Here is a 17589-nt window from a genome sequence, read left to right as displayed (position 1 = left end):
CACACACGTGCACGCGCGCCACGGCGATGTAAACGGTGCTTTTGAAGACGTTTCATATTCAGAACGTTTCATATTCACGCTCCCGCAGAGTTCCCGGTGAGATTCCCCGTCCTAATGAGAGGGCGCGTCTAATTATATCTGCCATGTTCGGTGATGCTTCAGCTGCAGATAAAAAAACCTGACAGATATCCGTCAGGGTGGCACGGGCTGTACAGCCTTGTTACCATGACAACAGCCGTTCATCTCCCTCTCTCCCTCTCTCTCTCTGTCTCTCTCTCTCTGTCTCTCTCTCACTCACCCACCATCTCTCTCTCTCTTTCTCTCCCTCCCTCACTCACCCACCATCTCTCTCTCTCTCTTTCTCTCCCTCCCTCACTCACCCACCATCTCTCTCTCTCTCTCTCTCCCTTTCTCTCTCCACCGCCCCCCCCCCCCCCCCCCCTTCCCTCCGTCGCGCGCACATATGCACATACACACACACGCTCGCTCAGACAGGCGCACACCGGGGATCCGTCTTGCTTTGAGATCCGCGCGGTTAAAGAAGAGCCGGTAGATTCAGATCCATCGCCAGCAACACCATAGTCGAGTCCAGCCTTCTCATATTTTGAATGGTACGTATATGAAAAAAATGCGGTTTGTTTACATATTTTGCTACCGTTCCTTGTGTGTGTATGCGAGGGGGGGGGGGGGTATGCGGTTATCGTGCAATAATGCTGGATATGCTACGTAAAATCCGCTTTATTCACGTCGTCGGCGGTCAGCCGCGGAACCGGCCGACGCAGCGTGCCCGCGTCACGTGTCCCGTTCCTTGTTGGCGTGTTGTCTTTTTTACGAGCAGTGTGATAGCTGTCATCGTAATGTTAATTCATAGCCATGTAGCCATGGTGAAGCCAGCCTCCCTCCTCCTCCCCCTCCCTCCCTCCTCCACTACTCAATGCATTAGTCTAATGAGATGTCTGCAGACAGTGTGTCGGGCTGCAGAACAGACCCGAGCCGCTAACATCCGTGTAGTAAACAGCCTCTGTATCTTCCCGTCACGGGCTAGCGGGGGCTGGGTTTTGGTGTGCTGGTCTGGTTTTACCGGGTCTGAACCCGTTCCTATACGGCGGCAGGTAACGGCAGCGCCGCTGGTAAATATTAGACCCGTGACAGCCGGATGGAGCATGCATGGCTGCCTTTGTGTAGCTGGAGTGACGGAGCTTTGCTTCTATTTCCCAGTGCGCGTCTAGCTGTCTGTGATGTTGTAGTGTAACGTAAGGATAGCCCATACGGCCACGTCTCTGTATTCACACTTCGCACCTCGTCGCTGCCATTAGGACCACCTCAACCACAGCGGTTTTAGCCTACTTGTTAAAACTTAAGTAAGAAACTCCAAAACCCCAAAAATATAATTATGCTTTCATGTTATGGTTTTGTGCGTTTTATATGTGTGTGTGTGTGTGTGTGTGTGTGTGTGTGTGTGTGTGTGTGTGTGTGTGTGTGTGTGTGGTTTGCCACCATTTGAGATTGAACGGTGTGTGTGTGGGGGTTTTTATTAGGTTTTTAGTTAGGCACTTTTTATTGCAGTTGCGCACAAAATGAGCGATATTAATACATTTGATTGATTGATCAATTAACTTTGTGTGTGTTTTGTGTGTGTGTGTGTGTGTGTGTATCTGTGTACATATGCATCACCATCTGTGTGTCTGTATGTATGTGTGTGTATCTACGTGTGTATGTATGTGTGTGTATATATCTGTGTGTGTGTGTGTATCTGTGTGTGTATATCTGTGTGTGTGTGTGTGTGTGTGTGTATATCTGTGTGTGTGTGTGTGTGTGTGTGTATATCTGTGTGTGTGTGTGTGTGTGTGTGTATCTCTGTGTGTGTGTGTGTGTGTGTGTGTATATCTGTGTGTGTGTGTGTGTGTGTGTGTGTGTGTGTATATCTGTGTGTGTGTGTGTGTGTGTGTGTGTGTGTGTATATCTGTGTGTGTGTGTGTGTGTGTATATCTGTGTGTGTGTGTGTGTGTGTGTATCTCTGTGTGTGTGTGTGCCTCTGCCCCCCCAGCTCCAGATGAGCGTGCCCCCTGCGGTGGCGTCCTCCGCCCAGAAGGCCGACAGCCACGGGGAGATGCAGTCGGCCGCCGTCACCCCGTCCTACCTGCCCAGCCAGGCCGGGGGGAAGATCCCCGGCCGCAAGAGGGGCAGACCCCCGCTCCGCAGCGTGGCCCCCAAGATGGACTTCCCCGGCCGCTACCCAGAATCCCTCCCTCCTCTCAAGGTGCCCAAGAAGAGGGGCCGCAAGCCGGGCTTCAAGGTCAGGACGGAGTAGAGGGGAGGGGGGGGGGGGGCTGGAGGGGTGGGGGGGTGTGTGAGGGGAGGGGGCGGTTGGAGGTGGTGGGTTGTGTGAGTCGGGGGTGGGAGGGGCAGGGGGCTGGTGGTGGGGTGCTGGAGGTTTTGCCGTTGGAGGGGGGTTATCGGAGGTGGGGGTGGTGGGGCGTGGGGAGGCGGTAGTCTGCGTTGATAAATGTGTCTGTTGTCCGTTTGCCCTTCAGCGGTTGTTGTGGAGAAACGCTGACCGGTTCCGGCATTGTTCGGTTAAAGTCTGCGGACGCGTCTCCTCCTCTGCTGCCATCTCAGTTCATACTGCGTCTGGTCGTTAGGAAGCAGCCTCCAGACAAGAGGCTGTTAATGTAACGACTTTACGTATCAACGTGCGGGTGGGGGGGGGGGGGCGCGGGGGGGGGGGCAGGGGGGGGCAGTGGGGACCTCATTATCTGAAGCGTGGAGTTGAAAACGAGCTGCGCTAATGACAAGCGATTAGGTTCCGGGCCGTTATCGACCCGTCACCGGCTGTCGGACTACGCTCTCGCAAACCGACAAACGCACGCACGAATAACCAACATGGCCGTTGTCGTCCTTTGTCGTTGTCGGCGTTGCCGCGGTGACGCAGCTGAAGCCCCGCATGGTGATGACGCCGCTGGCCATCTCCCCGCCCAGCAGCACGCCGGAGCCCGACATGAGCTCCATCCCCCAGGACGCCGCCACCGTCCCGCACTCGGCCACGCCCCAGGTGCTCACAGGTAAGCCACGCCCCCCCCCTCTCGGCCTCACAGGTAGACAGTGAGGCCACGCCCCCAAAGGTGCCCCCGTGCCTGTGTGTCTGACAGGTGAGGCCACGCCCCTCTCTGTCCAACAGGCAGGTCAGACCCTGAGGTGGTTACAGCGAGGCCACACCCCTAATAGTCGTATCAGGCCACTCCCTTTTCTGACTCCCAGCTAGCTCATGCCCCAGGTGATCACAGGTAGCCCGCAGTCCTTCTGGTAATCTGACAAGGCTGCAAGACAGGCCACACAGACAGGCCGTGACTGCAGGTGAGCAGCGGTAAGCCGTGAGACGGCTGGAGGCCAGGGGGGGCTGCTCTGAGTGCAGGTGTACGTCCAGGCTCGGGGGCCAATACCCAGAGGATGTGGAACAGCTTTTTCCCCCCAAGTGGCTCCTGGAGGAATCCACTACCCACAAACCAACCCCACGCACAATAGACCTCTGAAGAATAAGTCCCGCCTCCGAGGCTCCCGGTTCCCTCGGTCAAATGGGTCGGTCTATGGGAAATAACATGTTTTTTTTTTTTGAATGATCGTACATAGCAAACTCTGTAGGTGGCGAAGAAGTAAAAGCTGCGTCACGTTTTGTACGACACACATTTTCCATCTAGTTTCGAGTGGCTTTTTGGATCGTCAGTGCCGTTAAAGTAGTAAACGGTTATAAATGCTATTTTAACGGCACCGACAATCCAAAAAGCCAGTCGAAACTAGATGGAAAATGTGTGTAGTTCAAAACGTGACGCAGCTTTTACTTCTTCGCCACCTACAGAGTTTGCTATGTACGATCATTCAGAAACCCCCATGTTATTTCCCATAGACCGACCCATTTGACAGAGGGAACCGACAGCCTCGGAGGCGGGGCTTATTCTTCAGAGGTCTATACCACAAGAGACTATTTAAATACATATTTACTGCATTTATTTACTGTGATTGCAACATTTTTGCACTGCACTGTATTTTGCACTAAAATCAACTTGATCACATTACATTTCTGTTACTTATTTCTGTTACTTATTTTAACCTATTTTCATATATTTTTAGATATCCATTTACTTTATGTTGTCTTGTTGCTGCTATGTGGCTGGTGAGGAACCAAGCATAAGAATTCTACTCTTCTACTCTTGTGTACTTCTACAATAAGGATGTAATAAAAGCAATTCTGATTCTGATCCTGAAATCTGATCCCCTCTAATGGCGTCCATAAATCATCCAAGGAAACGCTCTGCACTGCTTCCTTGTTCGTCCCTCCCTCACCCTCTCTCCCTTTGTCTCCCTCCTCCACCCTCTTGCTCTTCTGCTTCTCTCTCTCTTTCACTCTCTCCTCTTCACCATCGTCCTCTGGCTGCTACCGCCGACCCCCAAACCTCTGCCCCTTTATCTCTGACTCTCGCTTATACTCTCTCTCTCTCTCTCTCTCTCTCTCCCTCTCTCTCCCTCTCTCTCCCTCTCCCTACCTCTCTCTACAACCCTCTCTTCTCTCTCCCCCCACCTTTTTCTATCTTACCTACCTACCCCATTCCTTTCTCTCTCTCGCTCTCTCTCCTTCTCTCTCTCTCTCTCTCTCCCCCTTACATCTCTCTCTCTCTCTCTCTCTCTCTTCCCCCCTACATCTCTCTCTCTCTCTCTCTCTCTCTCTCTCTCTCTCTCTCTCTCTCTCTCTCTCTCTCTCTCTCTCTCTCTCTCTCTCTCTCTCTCTCTCTCTCCCTCCCTCAGTGTGTATCTACATCAACAAGCAGGCCCTGACGGGGCCCAACCTGGACAGGAAGAAGGTGCAGCAGCTGCCGGACCACTTCGGGCCCGACCGGCCGTCGGTGGTGCTGCAGCAGGCCGTGCAGGGCTGCATCGACAGCGCCTTCCAGCAGAAGGCCGTGTTCACCCTGCTCACCCAGGGCTACGGGGGGGAGAAGATCTCAGGTGACACCCCGGCACCTCTCTCCTCTCCTCTTCTCTCCTCTCTCTCCTCTCCCTTCTCTTCTCGCTCCTTCCCCTCCCTCCTCTCTCCTCTCCTCTCTCCTCTCTCCTCCTTCCCCTCCTCTCTCCTCTCTGATCTCTCCTCTCTCCCCTGTCCTCTCTTCTCTCCTCCTCTCCCTTCTCTTCTCCTCCCACTCTCCTCTCCTCTCTCCCCTCTATTCTCTCCTTTCTTCTCTTCTTTTCTCCCTTCTCTTCTCCTCCCTCTCTCCTCTCCTCCTCTCCCTTCTCTTCTCTCCTCACACCTCTCTCCTCTCTTCCCTCTCTCCTCTCCCCTCTCTCTCCTCTCCCCTCTCCTGCCATCAACCTGGCTGCCCCGCTGGTTGACCGCATGGATCATTTGCTGCATGTCCTCCCCTCTCTCTCTCTCCCATACCTTCCCATCTATCTCTCTGTCATGAATATAAATGTATAAATATGCAACAAAAAATCACCTTTCACGTGCTCATCTTTCATTTTTTTGGGGGTTTTTCACGTATTCATCTCATTCCGGCCCCCAGCCACGTTCGACGGCAAGCAGCACCTGCTCAGCCTGCCGGTGGTCAACAGCATCGGCTACGTGCTGCGCTTCCTGAAGAAGCTCTGCCGCAGCCTGCACTGCGAGAACCTGTTCAGCGACCAGCCCATCGCCCCGCACAGCGGGGGGGCCTACCACTCTGACGGTACGCAGACCCTAGAGGCACCTAGAGCCCTCCCGCCAGACCTAGAGCCCGCCCACCAGACCTAGAGACCTACACCCACCAGACCTAGAGCCCGCCCGCCAGACCTAGAGCCCGCCCACCAGACCTAGAGCCCGCCCACCAGACCTAGAGACCTACACCCACCAGACCTAGAGACCTACACCCACCAGACCTAGAGCCCTACACCCACCAGACCTAGAGACCTACACCCACCAGAGCTAGAGACCTACACCCACCAGAGCTAGAGACCTACACCCACCAGAGCTAGAGACCTACACCCAACAGCCCTATGAGACACATGGAGAGATAGATATATAGAGAAAGAGACATGGAGAGATGGACAGAGAGATGGAGAGATGTGCAGATGGATAGAGAGATGGAGGGATTGACATAGCTAGAGAGATGGATAGATACAGCCATAGGGAGATCGCTGGATAGAGAGATAGCTCGACAGAGATAGAGATTGCTCGAGCTAGAGATAACTCAAGCTAGAGAAATTAAGAGATATGAGATCGGTGGTGAACCTTGATGGTATACCTACAGTACAAAAACCATCATGGCCTCCTAAAGATTTAGTGTCGCTGTTGGCAATCCAAAGAGGTAGAGAGATAGCTAGATCATAGTAGTCATATAGAGATGGAGAAGAGGAGAGATGGTAGATGAATGGTGGACCTTGATGTCCTGTCCATGTTACCTTCATGTTGAAATCAGTTTAGACTCAGGGCTGACCTCCACTCCACTATAAGGAGACAGAGGGAAAGATAGAGATAGATGGATAGATAGAAGATGCCTTGACGCTTTACCTATAGCACCCAAACAACAGCAGTCTCTGAACCACCCAGTAACCTCTCTGCTGAATCACACTCAGGTCATGTTTCAACTGCCGCCTGATTTCCTGATTCTAAAGGTCTGTCTGACGAACATCTGTTTGCATCCGTCCACCAACCCACCCACCCATTCACCCATTCACCAATCCATTCACCCATCCATCCATTCACCCACCTATCCATTCACCCATCCATCCATTCACCCATTCACCCACCTATCCATTCACCCATCCATCCATATTCCCATCCATCCATCCATCACCCACCCATCCATCCATCCTTCACCCATCCATCCATCCATTCACCCATCCATCCATCCATCACCCATCCATCCATCCATTCACCCATCCATCCATCCATTCACCCATCCATCCATTCACCCTTCTCCCGGCAGAAACCTCCATTACGGACGAGTACCACATGGACCAGTCTGAGGCCAAGCGTTACTCCGTGGACCCCGGGGACTCCGCCTTCAACTCCATAAGCTCCTCCTACTCGCCAAAGTCCTCCTACGGCTTCCGCGGCTCATCACAGCAGTTCTCCGGCGGCGCCCGGCAGTCGGCCAGCAGCCCCTCCTCCTTCCAGGAGAACAACAGGACAGGTGAGCCACCTCCGCCCTCCGCCCTCCGCCCTCCTGGTCCTCCACCTTCCATCATCCTGGAGGACCACAGGGGAGTGCGCCCCCTGTAAATGCTAAATGGGCTGCATTTATCCATCGCTTTTCTAACCAGTGGCCACTCAAAGCGCTCCACGCTATTCATGCACACACATTCACACACCGACGGCGGTGTCAGCCACGCAAGGCGACAGCCGGCTCGTCGGGAGCAGGCAGGGTGAGGCGTCTCGCTCAGGGGATGCCGGGGGATCGAACTAGCAACCTTCCGGTGACCAGCCGAACCGCTCTACCTCCTGAGCCACATGCCGCCCCCCCCCCCCCCCCCCCCCCTCCCAGAACGACAAAATGAGTGTCAGTTTGTGTATCTTTAGGGAGGTGCGGGGTGATTGTTCACAAAGACTTTATGTTCTCCCGGAGAACCGCCTGTAACACCCGTAGAGTTGACGTAGATTTAGGACATTGTTCCTAAAAATACTCTGCACCACCTGGTCAGGTGAGATGTGTGCATAGGGAGGGGGTGATGGTGCCTGTGCCTCCACAGCAGAATAATAATAATAATAATAATTATAATTATAATTATAATAATACATTTTATTTCTATTGCACTTTATATTACGAGAATCTCAAAGTGCTACAGAGAAGGAAAAAAAAATCGATGAGATTGAAAGCAATTAAAACAATTATTAAAAATGACCAATAAATGGTTAAAAGGAGAACCTTTAAAAGAAAATTTAGCAAAATGCTTTAAAAAAAAAAAAGCAGAGCAACCAAACGTCAAAGTTAATGCTGTAAAGAAGGGAAAGGCAAGATCTGTGTGACAGGAGGCAACCCTAAACACTGCTCTGAGTGAGCCTGCGTTCTGGACCTGACCTATAGGCAGCTGAGGTTAGGATTCACAGGGCTCTGTTCCTGGTTACTGCCGGACGGGACGGCGAAGGGGAGAGGTTAGAAATGAGGAGGAGGAGGATTTATTCTCAGATGTTAGAAGGTCGGATGAGTTGGGGAGCTTTTGTTGTCAGGAAAGGTTGTTGTACTGTGGCCGGTGGAGTGGATGTATGGTCAACCCTGACGTCTACCTACCAGTTCCAAACCATAGTTGCCCCCAACTGGTTTGAACATGCAAGGCTTTGCCTTGTGTATGCTGGTTCACTCTCATTCACTTCCTCCTGTTCGCGTTTGCTGTTTTTATATCCAATTATATCCGATAATTTATGATTGGAAAAAAAATATTTTATCACCTCAATCACTTAAAATCTCACTCTCGCTCTCTCTATCTCTCTCTCTCTGCCTCTCTCTCCTCTCCCTCTGCCTCTGCTCCTCTGACCTAATAACAGTTTTGAAAAATGATGGAATTCATCCAAGCATTAAACTGATTCTGGTCACAAAACGTCACGTTTTAACTTCACCTGATTACAGGTTCCACCCCGCCTTCCATCATGCTCTGCCAACGGGTTTTTAAGTGCAAAAAAAGAGTAAGTAGATTTATGAAGTAGGTGTGGTAATCGCAGATTAATTCAGTAAAATCTGCACTTCTGGAGGAAAAGCTTAGCTTCCTTTCCTCGAATAAATAAGAAAAAAAAACAACGGATAGAGAGGCAGTGACATTCCCTGTCAGACCAACAATAAATTAAATCATTAATCTCTCTCTCTCACTCTCTCTCTCTCTCTCTCTCTCTCTCTCTCTCTTTCTCTCTCACTCTCTCTCTCTCTCTCTCTCCCCCCCCTCTCTCTCTCTAGCCTACGGGGGGCCCCAGGAGCCCCAGGACTCTAAGGGCCCGCCCCAGAAGACCCGTCGTCCTGGTCCGTGGAGGACGTGGTCTGGTTCATCCGGGGAGGCGGACCCCCAGGCACTGGGGCCCCACGCGGACCTCTTCAGGAAACACGTACGCCTGCCACCTCCTCATGCTGTGTGTCTCCTCCTCCTCCTCCTCTTCCTCCTCATGCTGTGTGTCTCCTCCTCCTCCTCCTCTTCCTCCTCATGCTGTGTGCTCCTCCTCCTCCTCCTCCTCCTCCTCAATGCGTGTCTCCTCCTCTCCTCCTGCTCCTCATAGCGTTTGTCTCCTCCTCCTCCTCCTCCTCCTCCTCCTCCTCCTCCTCCTCCTCCTCCTCATGCCATGTGTCTCCTCCTCCTCCTCCTCCTCCTCATGCTGTGTGTCTCCTCCTCCTCCTCCTCCCTCTCATGCTGTGTGTCTCCTCCTCCTCCTCCTCCTCCTGCTCCTCATGCGTTTGTCTCCTCCTCCTCCTCCTCTCCTCCTCCTCCTCCTCCTCCTCCTCCTCCTCATGCCATGTGTCTCCTCCTCCTCCTCCTCCTCCTCATGCTGTGTCTCCTCCTCCTCCCTCCTCCTCCTCATGCTGTGTGTCTCCTCCTCCTCCTCCTCCTCCTCCTCATGCTGTGTCTCCTCCTCCTCCTTCTCCTCCTCATGCTGCGTCTCCTCCTCCTCCTCCTCCTCCTCCTCATGCTGTGCGTCTCCTCCTCCCCTCCTCCTCCTCCTCATGCTGCGTCTCCTCCTCCTCCTCCTCCTCCTCCTCCTCACGCTGTGCGTCTCCTCCTCCTCCTCCTCACGCTGTGCGTCTCCTCCTCCTCCTCCTCCTCCTCACGCTGTGCGTCTCCTCCTCCTCCTCCTCCTCCTCCTCCTCACGCTGTGCGTCTCCTCCTCCTCCTCCTCCTCCTCACGCTGTGCGTCTCCTCCTCCTCCTCCTCCTCCTCCTCCTCACACTGTGCGTCTCCTCCTCCTCCTCCTCCTCCTCCTCCTCCTCCTCATGCTGTGCGTCTCCTCCTCCCCAGGAGATCGACGGGAACGCGCTGCTGCTGCTGAAGAGCGACATGATCATGAAGTACCTGGGCCTGAAGCTGGGCCCCGCCCTCAAACTCTGCTACCACATCGACAAACTAAAGCAGACCAAGCTCTAGAGGCGCCACGCCCCGGCCACGCCCCCCTGCCACGCCCCTAACCCCCCCCCTGTCTGTCCGTCCGTCCCCGTCCCGTCCCGATCTGCATGGTCACGTGATCGCCCACCGTCGAATCTCTCATGTCACTGTCGTTTATTTTTTTTAGACCATCTTTTTTCAATCTTTTTGTATTCTTTCCGGAGGCCGGGGTTTTTGATTGAAGTGTTGTCAGTATGCAGGAGTAATCAGTGGCCGCGGACATGAGGGGCGGAGAGGACGACCGGGTCTAGGGTGGAGGCGAACCCCTCGCCCCCCCCCCCCCCCTCCGTTATCAGGGTGGAGGCGAAGCCCCCAACCCCCCCCCCCCTCGCCATCTGTCATCAGGGCGGAGCCTCCACCTCCATACTGATGTTATACTGTGGTTTGTTCCGCACACGTTATGCACCAGTACATGCAGTACAACCATACATATATATCTATATCTATATACTGCATATATATATATAGATATATATATAGATAATGTATACACACGCGTTAACACAGATTCATCAGCTATGAAATCACAAGGGACTTTATTTGACTCATGTTGGACTTAATGCCCCAGCTTGTTCATTTATCTATTTATCTTATTATAAAACAAAAACAGTATAAAGGCATAAAGTTAACCAAGCTATAAGAGACTTTAGGATTATTTCATTTTTGATACCGACTTCTTTCCTCACATTACTATTTATTGTAAAAAAAAAAATACGAAACAAAAAAAGTCAAAGGTGCATTTTTGAAATGTATTCTAATTCGTGTGACGATCATTTCAAACATAAAACAATATAATCGAAAGTCAGAACGTACAGGATAGCGTGTACATATACTACATAGGGGGTCAGAGTCTCTCGAGCTGGGGGGAACGCATTGAGAAGCGTTGTGAATTGTGTCATTATGTATATGGTCAATATGCAAGGTGCTTTTTATTATAACCTCTTTGTGTATCGGCTACTCCACCAGCCCATCTACTGGTTTTGGTTACGTGTCTTTTTTTAGGTTTTTAACAAGCATCAGTGTTTCAACTGAGGTCTGGGCCTGCTCAGGCGCCAGCAAGAGCGATTTTACACCGAGAGTAAAACACAAATGGCCAATACAGATCCGGTCCTTTACTGCTTATGTATACCGCTTCGGGTGTACAGTACCATACATCCTTTTGTAATCCACTGACCTTTGTAAGTGAATGCTGCTGTATTAAAGTCAATGTTAGCCTTGCCTATATAGTGAGCTCAAGCTTAGGTCTTTTATTTTGAAAAACCATTAAGAATCCGATAGCTCTACTGGTGCTAAAGTTATCGCTGTATCTAAACTGTATGCTTTTGTGTTTGTGAGATGTAAATAAAATCCACTGTACTGTATGTGTGTATTCAATCCAGTCCAGTAATCAAAATCCAGTAATCATGCATTAAGACGTTTCCTTAAATCATCAATTGGTTTCATTGTTGCAGCTTCATAAAGGCCCTTGTGTAAACGCGTTCGGGTCGTGAGAGACAGGCCTATGTAAGATAATATATTGGATGGTGCTGGTGTTTGACGAGAAGGGATGTGACGGACCTCGGTTCTTTATCGATCCATATTGATTCTTAAAACAGTATGCTAGCCCCCAGCACAACCATAACTGGGTCAAATAAATGAGGCGGAAAAAACACGTGACGTATGCCTCTTATTGAGCCAAAAGGTCGATTATCCAACACGGAAAATGTCTTGAAAATGACATATTTTCGGTGCCACGCCACGAGAACCCGTGCCGAGCCGGGCCTATATGTCGTCGGTTTGAACCCAACGAAATCAAGAGACACACATAACCACCGAAACAAAAAAAACAAAAAAAACGCGAACCCTGATCACACCCGGCTCTTGGGCACCACACGGGCCAATCCTACATAAGCGCAGTCCTTTGGTCTTCGTCGTAATCAAACAGTTTTGGGTTTCGGAGACACAAGAGTTGGGCTCCCTGCATCCCTCGTGACGAGCAGAGGCACCGCACGCAGGACGGGAGGAAGAGGAGCGCAGCCTCCTCTGATGCACGCGGGTGACGCCGTGCGCCTCAATTCGCATCGCGCAACAACCCAAGACTCGCGTGGGATCGGTCCCGGCTGCTGTCTCCTGCATCATCGGCCCGAAGTGTCGTTTTCCCGAATTCCACACCGTTTTTTTTTTCGGGATTAAAGAAAGCGAAGTGTGTCCGAATAATAATAATCTAATCCCATTTAGACCGTCGCGTTGATCGAGGAGAGGGGGGCATCGTACAACCGCACGAGCGAGCGCCGATTTGCAGCCATATAATCACTGGATCCATCCTAAGGTGAGTCCATAGAACCACTAGATCCTTCCTAAGGTGAGTCCTCATCTCTTATGGACGCAACGGAATGCAGCCTGTTTAGAAAAATGTTTAAAAAAATCCGCATTCAGACGGCTGGCGTTAATGTAGCCCATCGGGTTGTGTAACGTTGTCTGGGAATAAACGACCGTGGTGAGGGTTGGCATGCTATCTGGAAGATACCCGGCCACCTGCGCATCCCTTAGCACGAAAACATTTGATTTGAACGCAATAACGAGGAGCGATGTTACAGAGACGTGACAATACGCCGTCGAAATCATACGCTATAGGACGTCTTTTGGGTGGTTTTCCACCGCGACGCGGTGTTGCTACTGAGGGGACGGTTTGGTGTTGGGGAAAAAAATAGGCCAAATGGCAACGCATTTTGATGCGTTTTTCCCCCATTGCGCCTGGAAAGATGTAAATGGGAACAGGGTGAGAGGGTCTAATAGCGTCAAAGAAAAACGTCTCACTGCGTCGTTTCCATCGGAATGCAGTATCGCGTCCACCGAGACCAAGGGGGGCTTCGGCGGCACCCCCAACATGTCATTTCACACAGCGTCCGACAGAAAATAGCTACATTTTATATTTGACTGAATATTTGATCAATCCGTCATCGCCTTGGCGCGTACGGTGGGCTATTACGACGATGTGAACGACCTAGCGCCAAAACACCCTGCCCAAACCATAAGCCTCACTGCCGAGACACTCCGTTAATGGCTGTTCCTCACGGCAGGTGAGCGCTTTGGTTTTATAATCTTCCTGCTAAACATTTGTCCTCAAGGTCATCCAACGCAGACTCTGGTGGACATGAGCAGCTGCAATCCATCCCCTAATGAGGGCAATAGGGCTGCTAATCGTTACTCTGGCCGGGTTATAAACGCACAACATGTGTCCCGGGCGTGCACAGGGGCAGCAGCAGGAGGCAGGCTGTGCTTTTGCGCTGATTTTGGACGCAGCATCACGCGTTTCTGTGCAGTTTTTTTTTTTTTTTTTTCAGCCAAAAGGCCCCAAACCAATGCAGTGTAGTCGAGGCGTCTGGTCTCTCCGCAGCTCTGTGCTGCTGCTGCTGCTGCGCACACACCTCAGACCATTGCCTCATCATGTCTTCTCCGGACCCCCCCTCAGACGTTCACTCCGTCTTATGAGAAAAAAAAAACACCACCAGAAGGAGGGGTTCACCCGGCTCTGTTGGGGGGGGGGTCCCATTTTGATGCATTATGCACAGCGTCACACACACACACACACACACACACACACACCGTGAAACCGTGTTCTGTCGCTCCCCGCCTCGCGCGTCCACCGTGAAAGGGGAGGCTGCCTGGCTCTGGTCGGGCCGTCCCACGCTGGACGAGCAGCCGGGATGCTTATTGAGGTGTGTGTGTGTGTGTGTGTGTGTGTGTGCGCGCTCGGTGTTTAACGAAACACAACAACAACCCACTCGTCTCGGTTCTCTACGTCCGTGTGTGTCTGTGTCGGCCCAGTTGTTCCAGTTCCATTCGGTTTTTTGTTTTTTTTGGGGGGGGGGGGGGGGGGGGGCGGTCCGCCACAACACCCTGGGACGTCGGTGTTCACCCGCTCACCCTCTCACCCTCTCATCATCAGCCCTATTGATCCCCTCCCCCCCCCCCCCCCCCTGTGTGTGCAGCGGTCGGGCGGTGCGTTGTGTAGTACAGTAGCGGGGCGGGCGGGGGCAGGGCTGTTGTTGTCACTATGGGGAGAGAGAGGCTTACGGGACAGGAGGCGGCGGCGACGGAAACCGGATAGGACCGATCGAAGCCTCGGACCCACGGCTCCTCCTGCACCACACCGCTGATGGCCCCCCCGCTCCAGCGCGCGTGTGTGTGTGTGTGTGTGTGCATTTGTGCGTGTATGCCTGAGCGAGTGTGCCTATGTGTGCGCGCGTGTGTGTGTGTGTGTGTGTGCATGCATGCCTGCACACATGTGCCTGTGTGTGTGTTGTGTGTGCATGCCTGCGCATATGTGCTGTGTGCCTACGCATGTGTGTGTGTGTGTGTGTGTGTGTGCGTCTGCCCAAAGCGTGTATGCGTTGTGTGTGTGTGTGTGTTTGTGTGCATGCATGCATGCCTGTGCGTGCGTGTCCCTTGGCGAGTGTGTGTGTGTGTGTGTGCGTTTGTGTGCATGCATGCATGCATGCCTGTGCGTGCGTGTCCCTTGGCGAGTGTGTGTGTGTGTGTGTGTGTGTGTTTGTGTGCATGCATGCATGCCTGTGTGCGTGTTCACTGTGCATGTGTGTGTGTGTGTGTGTGTGTGTGTGTGTGTGTGCATGTGCGTGCGTGTATGTGTGTCATCGGTTCAGGGTTCGGCCCCAGCGGAACCGTAGAGAACCCAAACAGACGGGGCGTGTCACGAGCTCCGACGCGGACCCCCCCCCCCCCCCCCCCATCCCAGCAGCTGATAACACGGGGGGCCTCCTCCCCGCCTCACCCCCTCTATCTCCCCCCCCCACCACAGGAGGAGCACCATGGGCAAACAGAACAGCAAGCTGACCCCGGAGGTCATGGAGGACCTGGTGAAGAACACGGAGTTCAACGAGCACGAGTTGAAGCAGTGGTACAAAGGCTTCCTGAAGGACTGCCCCAGCGGCCGGCTCAACCTGGACGAGTTCCAGCAGCTCTACGTCAAGGTACGCACATGTGTGTGTGTGTGTTTGTGTGTGTGTGCTAGTGTGCGCGCTTTAAAGAGTGACCGAACGTTGACGATGAAAACCTTAGGAAACAGCGCCCCCTCTGGTGGAACAGGTGTGTTGCAGTGGCTGATTATTGCATAACCTGCCGTTGGATCCCGGTCCCTTGTGGTTTTATTAATTATTGGTCCGTAAAGGAGCTCTACTGCAGAGAACAGTGGATATGTTAAATCACACTTCATTCATATTTCATATTTTCCATTTTAATCAAGACATCCCTGAAAAGAGGTCTGACATTTACATTTAGGGCATTTAGCAGACGATTTTATCCAAAGCAACTTACAACGAGTACATTTGTCAGAAGAAACTGAAAGGTCTTCACAACTAGCCGGCGACCTACCGCCATCTCAAGAATCAGGCCTTTTATTTTGAAGTCGTCTCCTTAGTGCGTCGGGGCGACCACACAACGTCCAGAGGGGCGAACCGGCCAACCTTCTCTCTCTCTCTCTTCTCCTCCCCTGTTCCCCAGTTCTTCCCGTACGGCGACGCCTCCAAATTTGCGCAACACGCCTTCAGGACCTTCGACAAGAACAGCGATGGCACCATCGACTTCCGAGAGTTCATCTGCGCGCTGTCCATCACGTCCCGGGGCAGCTTTGAGCAGAAGCTCAACTGGGCCTTCAACATGTACGACCTGGACGGCGACGGCAAGATCACCCGGGTGGAGATGCTGGAGATCATCGAGGTAACGAACCACTCGCGGGCCCGGTCCCGAGAATCCAGACTTGCTATTCCGACGTGGGCTCCTTATGGGGGGCTCTTTATGGTCCCACGTTCACGCAACGCAGGGACCCCCGCAGACGCTTCGACGTAGTCGTGAACGTTTATGGTCCTGCGTCGGGTTTTAGCGAGCGGACCAATCACAGCCCCTCGCGGCTGCGTCGCCTCGACGAAAGGGTACAGTTTTTGGGAGGCGCTCGTCAGGACCCTTGCGGTGGACGCAAGGAGGGTCCGCGGGGACGTAAGGGGTCCGTAACCCCCTTGCGTCGCGTCAGCGTGGGACCATAAAGAGCCCTTTAGTGTAGGGTGAGCCCCGTCGTTCAGAGGGAGAACCGGCCGGCCTTCTCTCCCCCCCCATTCCCCCCCCACCCCGGTTCTTCCCTTACTTCAAAGTAAAAGTCCCTGAGGGAACTCTGTGTCCGGGAGGGACAGTGAGGAGGAGACAGTGAGGAGAAAAGGAGGGACAGTGAGGAGGAGAGGAGGGACAGTGAGGAGGAGAGGAGGGGCAGTGAAGAGGAGACAGTGAGGAGGAGACAGTGAGGAGGAGAGGAGGGACAGTGAGGAGGAGAGGAGGGGCAGTGAAGAGGAGACAGTGAGGAGGAGACAGTGAGGAGGAGAGGAGGGACAGTGAGGAGGAGCGGAGGAAACAGTGAGGAGGAGACAGTGAGGAGGAGAAGTGAGGAGGAGAGACAGTGAGGAGGAGAGGAGGGACAGTGAGGAGAGACAGTGAGGAGGAGACAGTGAGGAGAGACAGTGAGGAGAGACTAGTAACAGCCAATAAACTTTGAACGATACTTTGGAGACGATTGTAACACACATAAATGATTTATTGGCCTGTTTGATATAAAACAAATCATCCATCGGCGCGCATATTCGTCAAAAGCAATAATAATAATATACATTCGATTTATATAGCGCTTTTTCGAAACACTCAAAGACGGTTTACAGAGTGAACACAAGAAATGGATATTTTAAATATTGAATAAGAACATATAAGATTTTTTTTTTTAAAAGGAAGAAGGGAAGGAGGTTCTGTGGTGAAGGCAGTCTTAAAGAGGCGGGTTTTGCGGGTTTTGATCACCCCCGCAGCGGGCCAGCGTCCTGCAAGTGAGTCTCTCTCTCTCACCGCATCCCATAATATCCCCCCCTCCGCAGGCCATCTACAAGATGGTGGGCACGGTGATCATGATGAAGATGAACGAGGACGGCCTGACGCCGGAGCAGCGCGTGGACCGCATCTTCTCCAAGATGGACAAGAACAACGACGACCAGATCTCTTTGGACGAGTTTAAGGAGGCGGCTAAGAGCGACCCCTCCATCGTTCTGCTCCTGCAGTGCGACATGCAGAAGTGAGCGCGCCCCCCCCCCAGCCCCCCCCCCCCCCCCCCCCACCCACACCCCACACCACCAACCCCCCCCCCCCCCCCCCCCCCCCCACCACCAAAACGCCCCCGTCCACCGTGTCCAGTCTGTTTCCTCTCGCACCCACACACACACACACACACAAGCACACACACACACAAGCACTCACACGTACGCACTCACACTCTCAGTCACACTCTCTCTCTCTCTCTCTCTCTCTCTCACTCTCTCCGGACAGCAGCAGCAGCAGCAGCAGCTCACGATTTGATGTTAGATTCTCTGCCATTTCCACAGGAAAAATAACGAACAAAAACGACAAAAAAAATAATAATGCTTGGGACTATTTTTTCAATGGACTCGCTTCTTGTGGTCG

At 52.7% G+C, this 17589-nt stretch overlaps 2 protein-coding genes across 2 annotated transcripts; both read left to right on the top strand.

Moving 5' to 3' along the window:
• Positions 1-2110: 2110 nt before the first annotated feature.
• Positions 2111-10086, top strand: LOC311362077 (sex comb on midleg-like protein 4; the record flags this gene model as incomplete). The annotated part of the gene is given in 9 exon segments (XM_084481886.1): positions 2111-2296; positions 2933-3062; positions 4798-4998; positions 5553-5714; positions 6954-7160; positions 8913-8954; positions 8957-9006; positions 9008-9058; positions 9961-10086. Coding segments are annotated over 9 exon segments (1155 nt in total).
• Positions 10087-14912: 4826 nt separating this feature from the next.
• On the top strand, positions 14913-17207 carry vsnl1b (visinin-like 1b; the record flags this gene model as incomplete). Its single annotated transcript, XM_084481897.1, has 3 exons — positions 14913-15074; positions 15604-15819; positions 17010-17207. 3 exons carry the CDS (start codon positions 14913-14915, stop codon positions 17205-17207), a joined length of 576 nt encoding a protein of 191 aa, XP_084338023.1.
• Between the last annotated feature and the right edge of the window lie 382 nt (positions 17208-17589).

This window comes from Micromesistius poutassou (genome assembly GCF_964030765.1).
Source record: "Micromesistius poutassou genome assembly, chromosome: 17".
NCBI classification, from domain to species: domain Eukaryota; kingdom Metazoa; phylum Chordata; class Actinopteri; order Gadiformes; family Gadidae; genus Micromesistius; species Micromesistius poutassou.
This window is presented reverse-complemented; position numbering and strand designations above follow the sequence as displayed.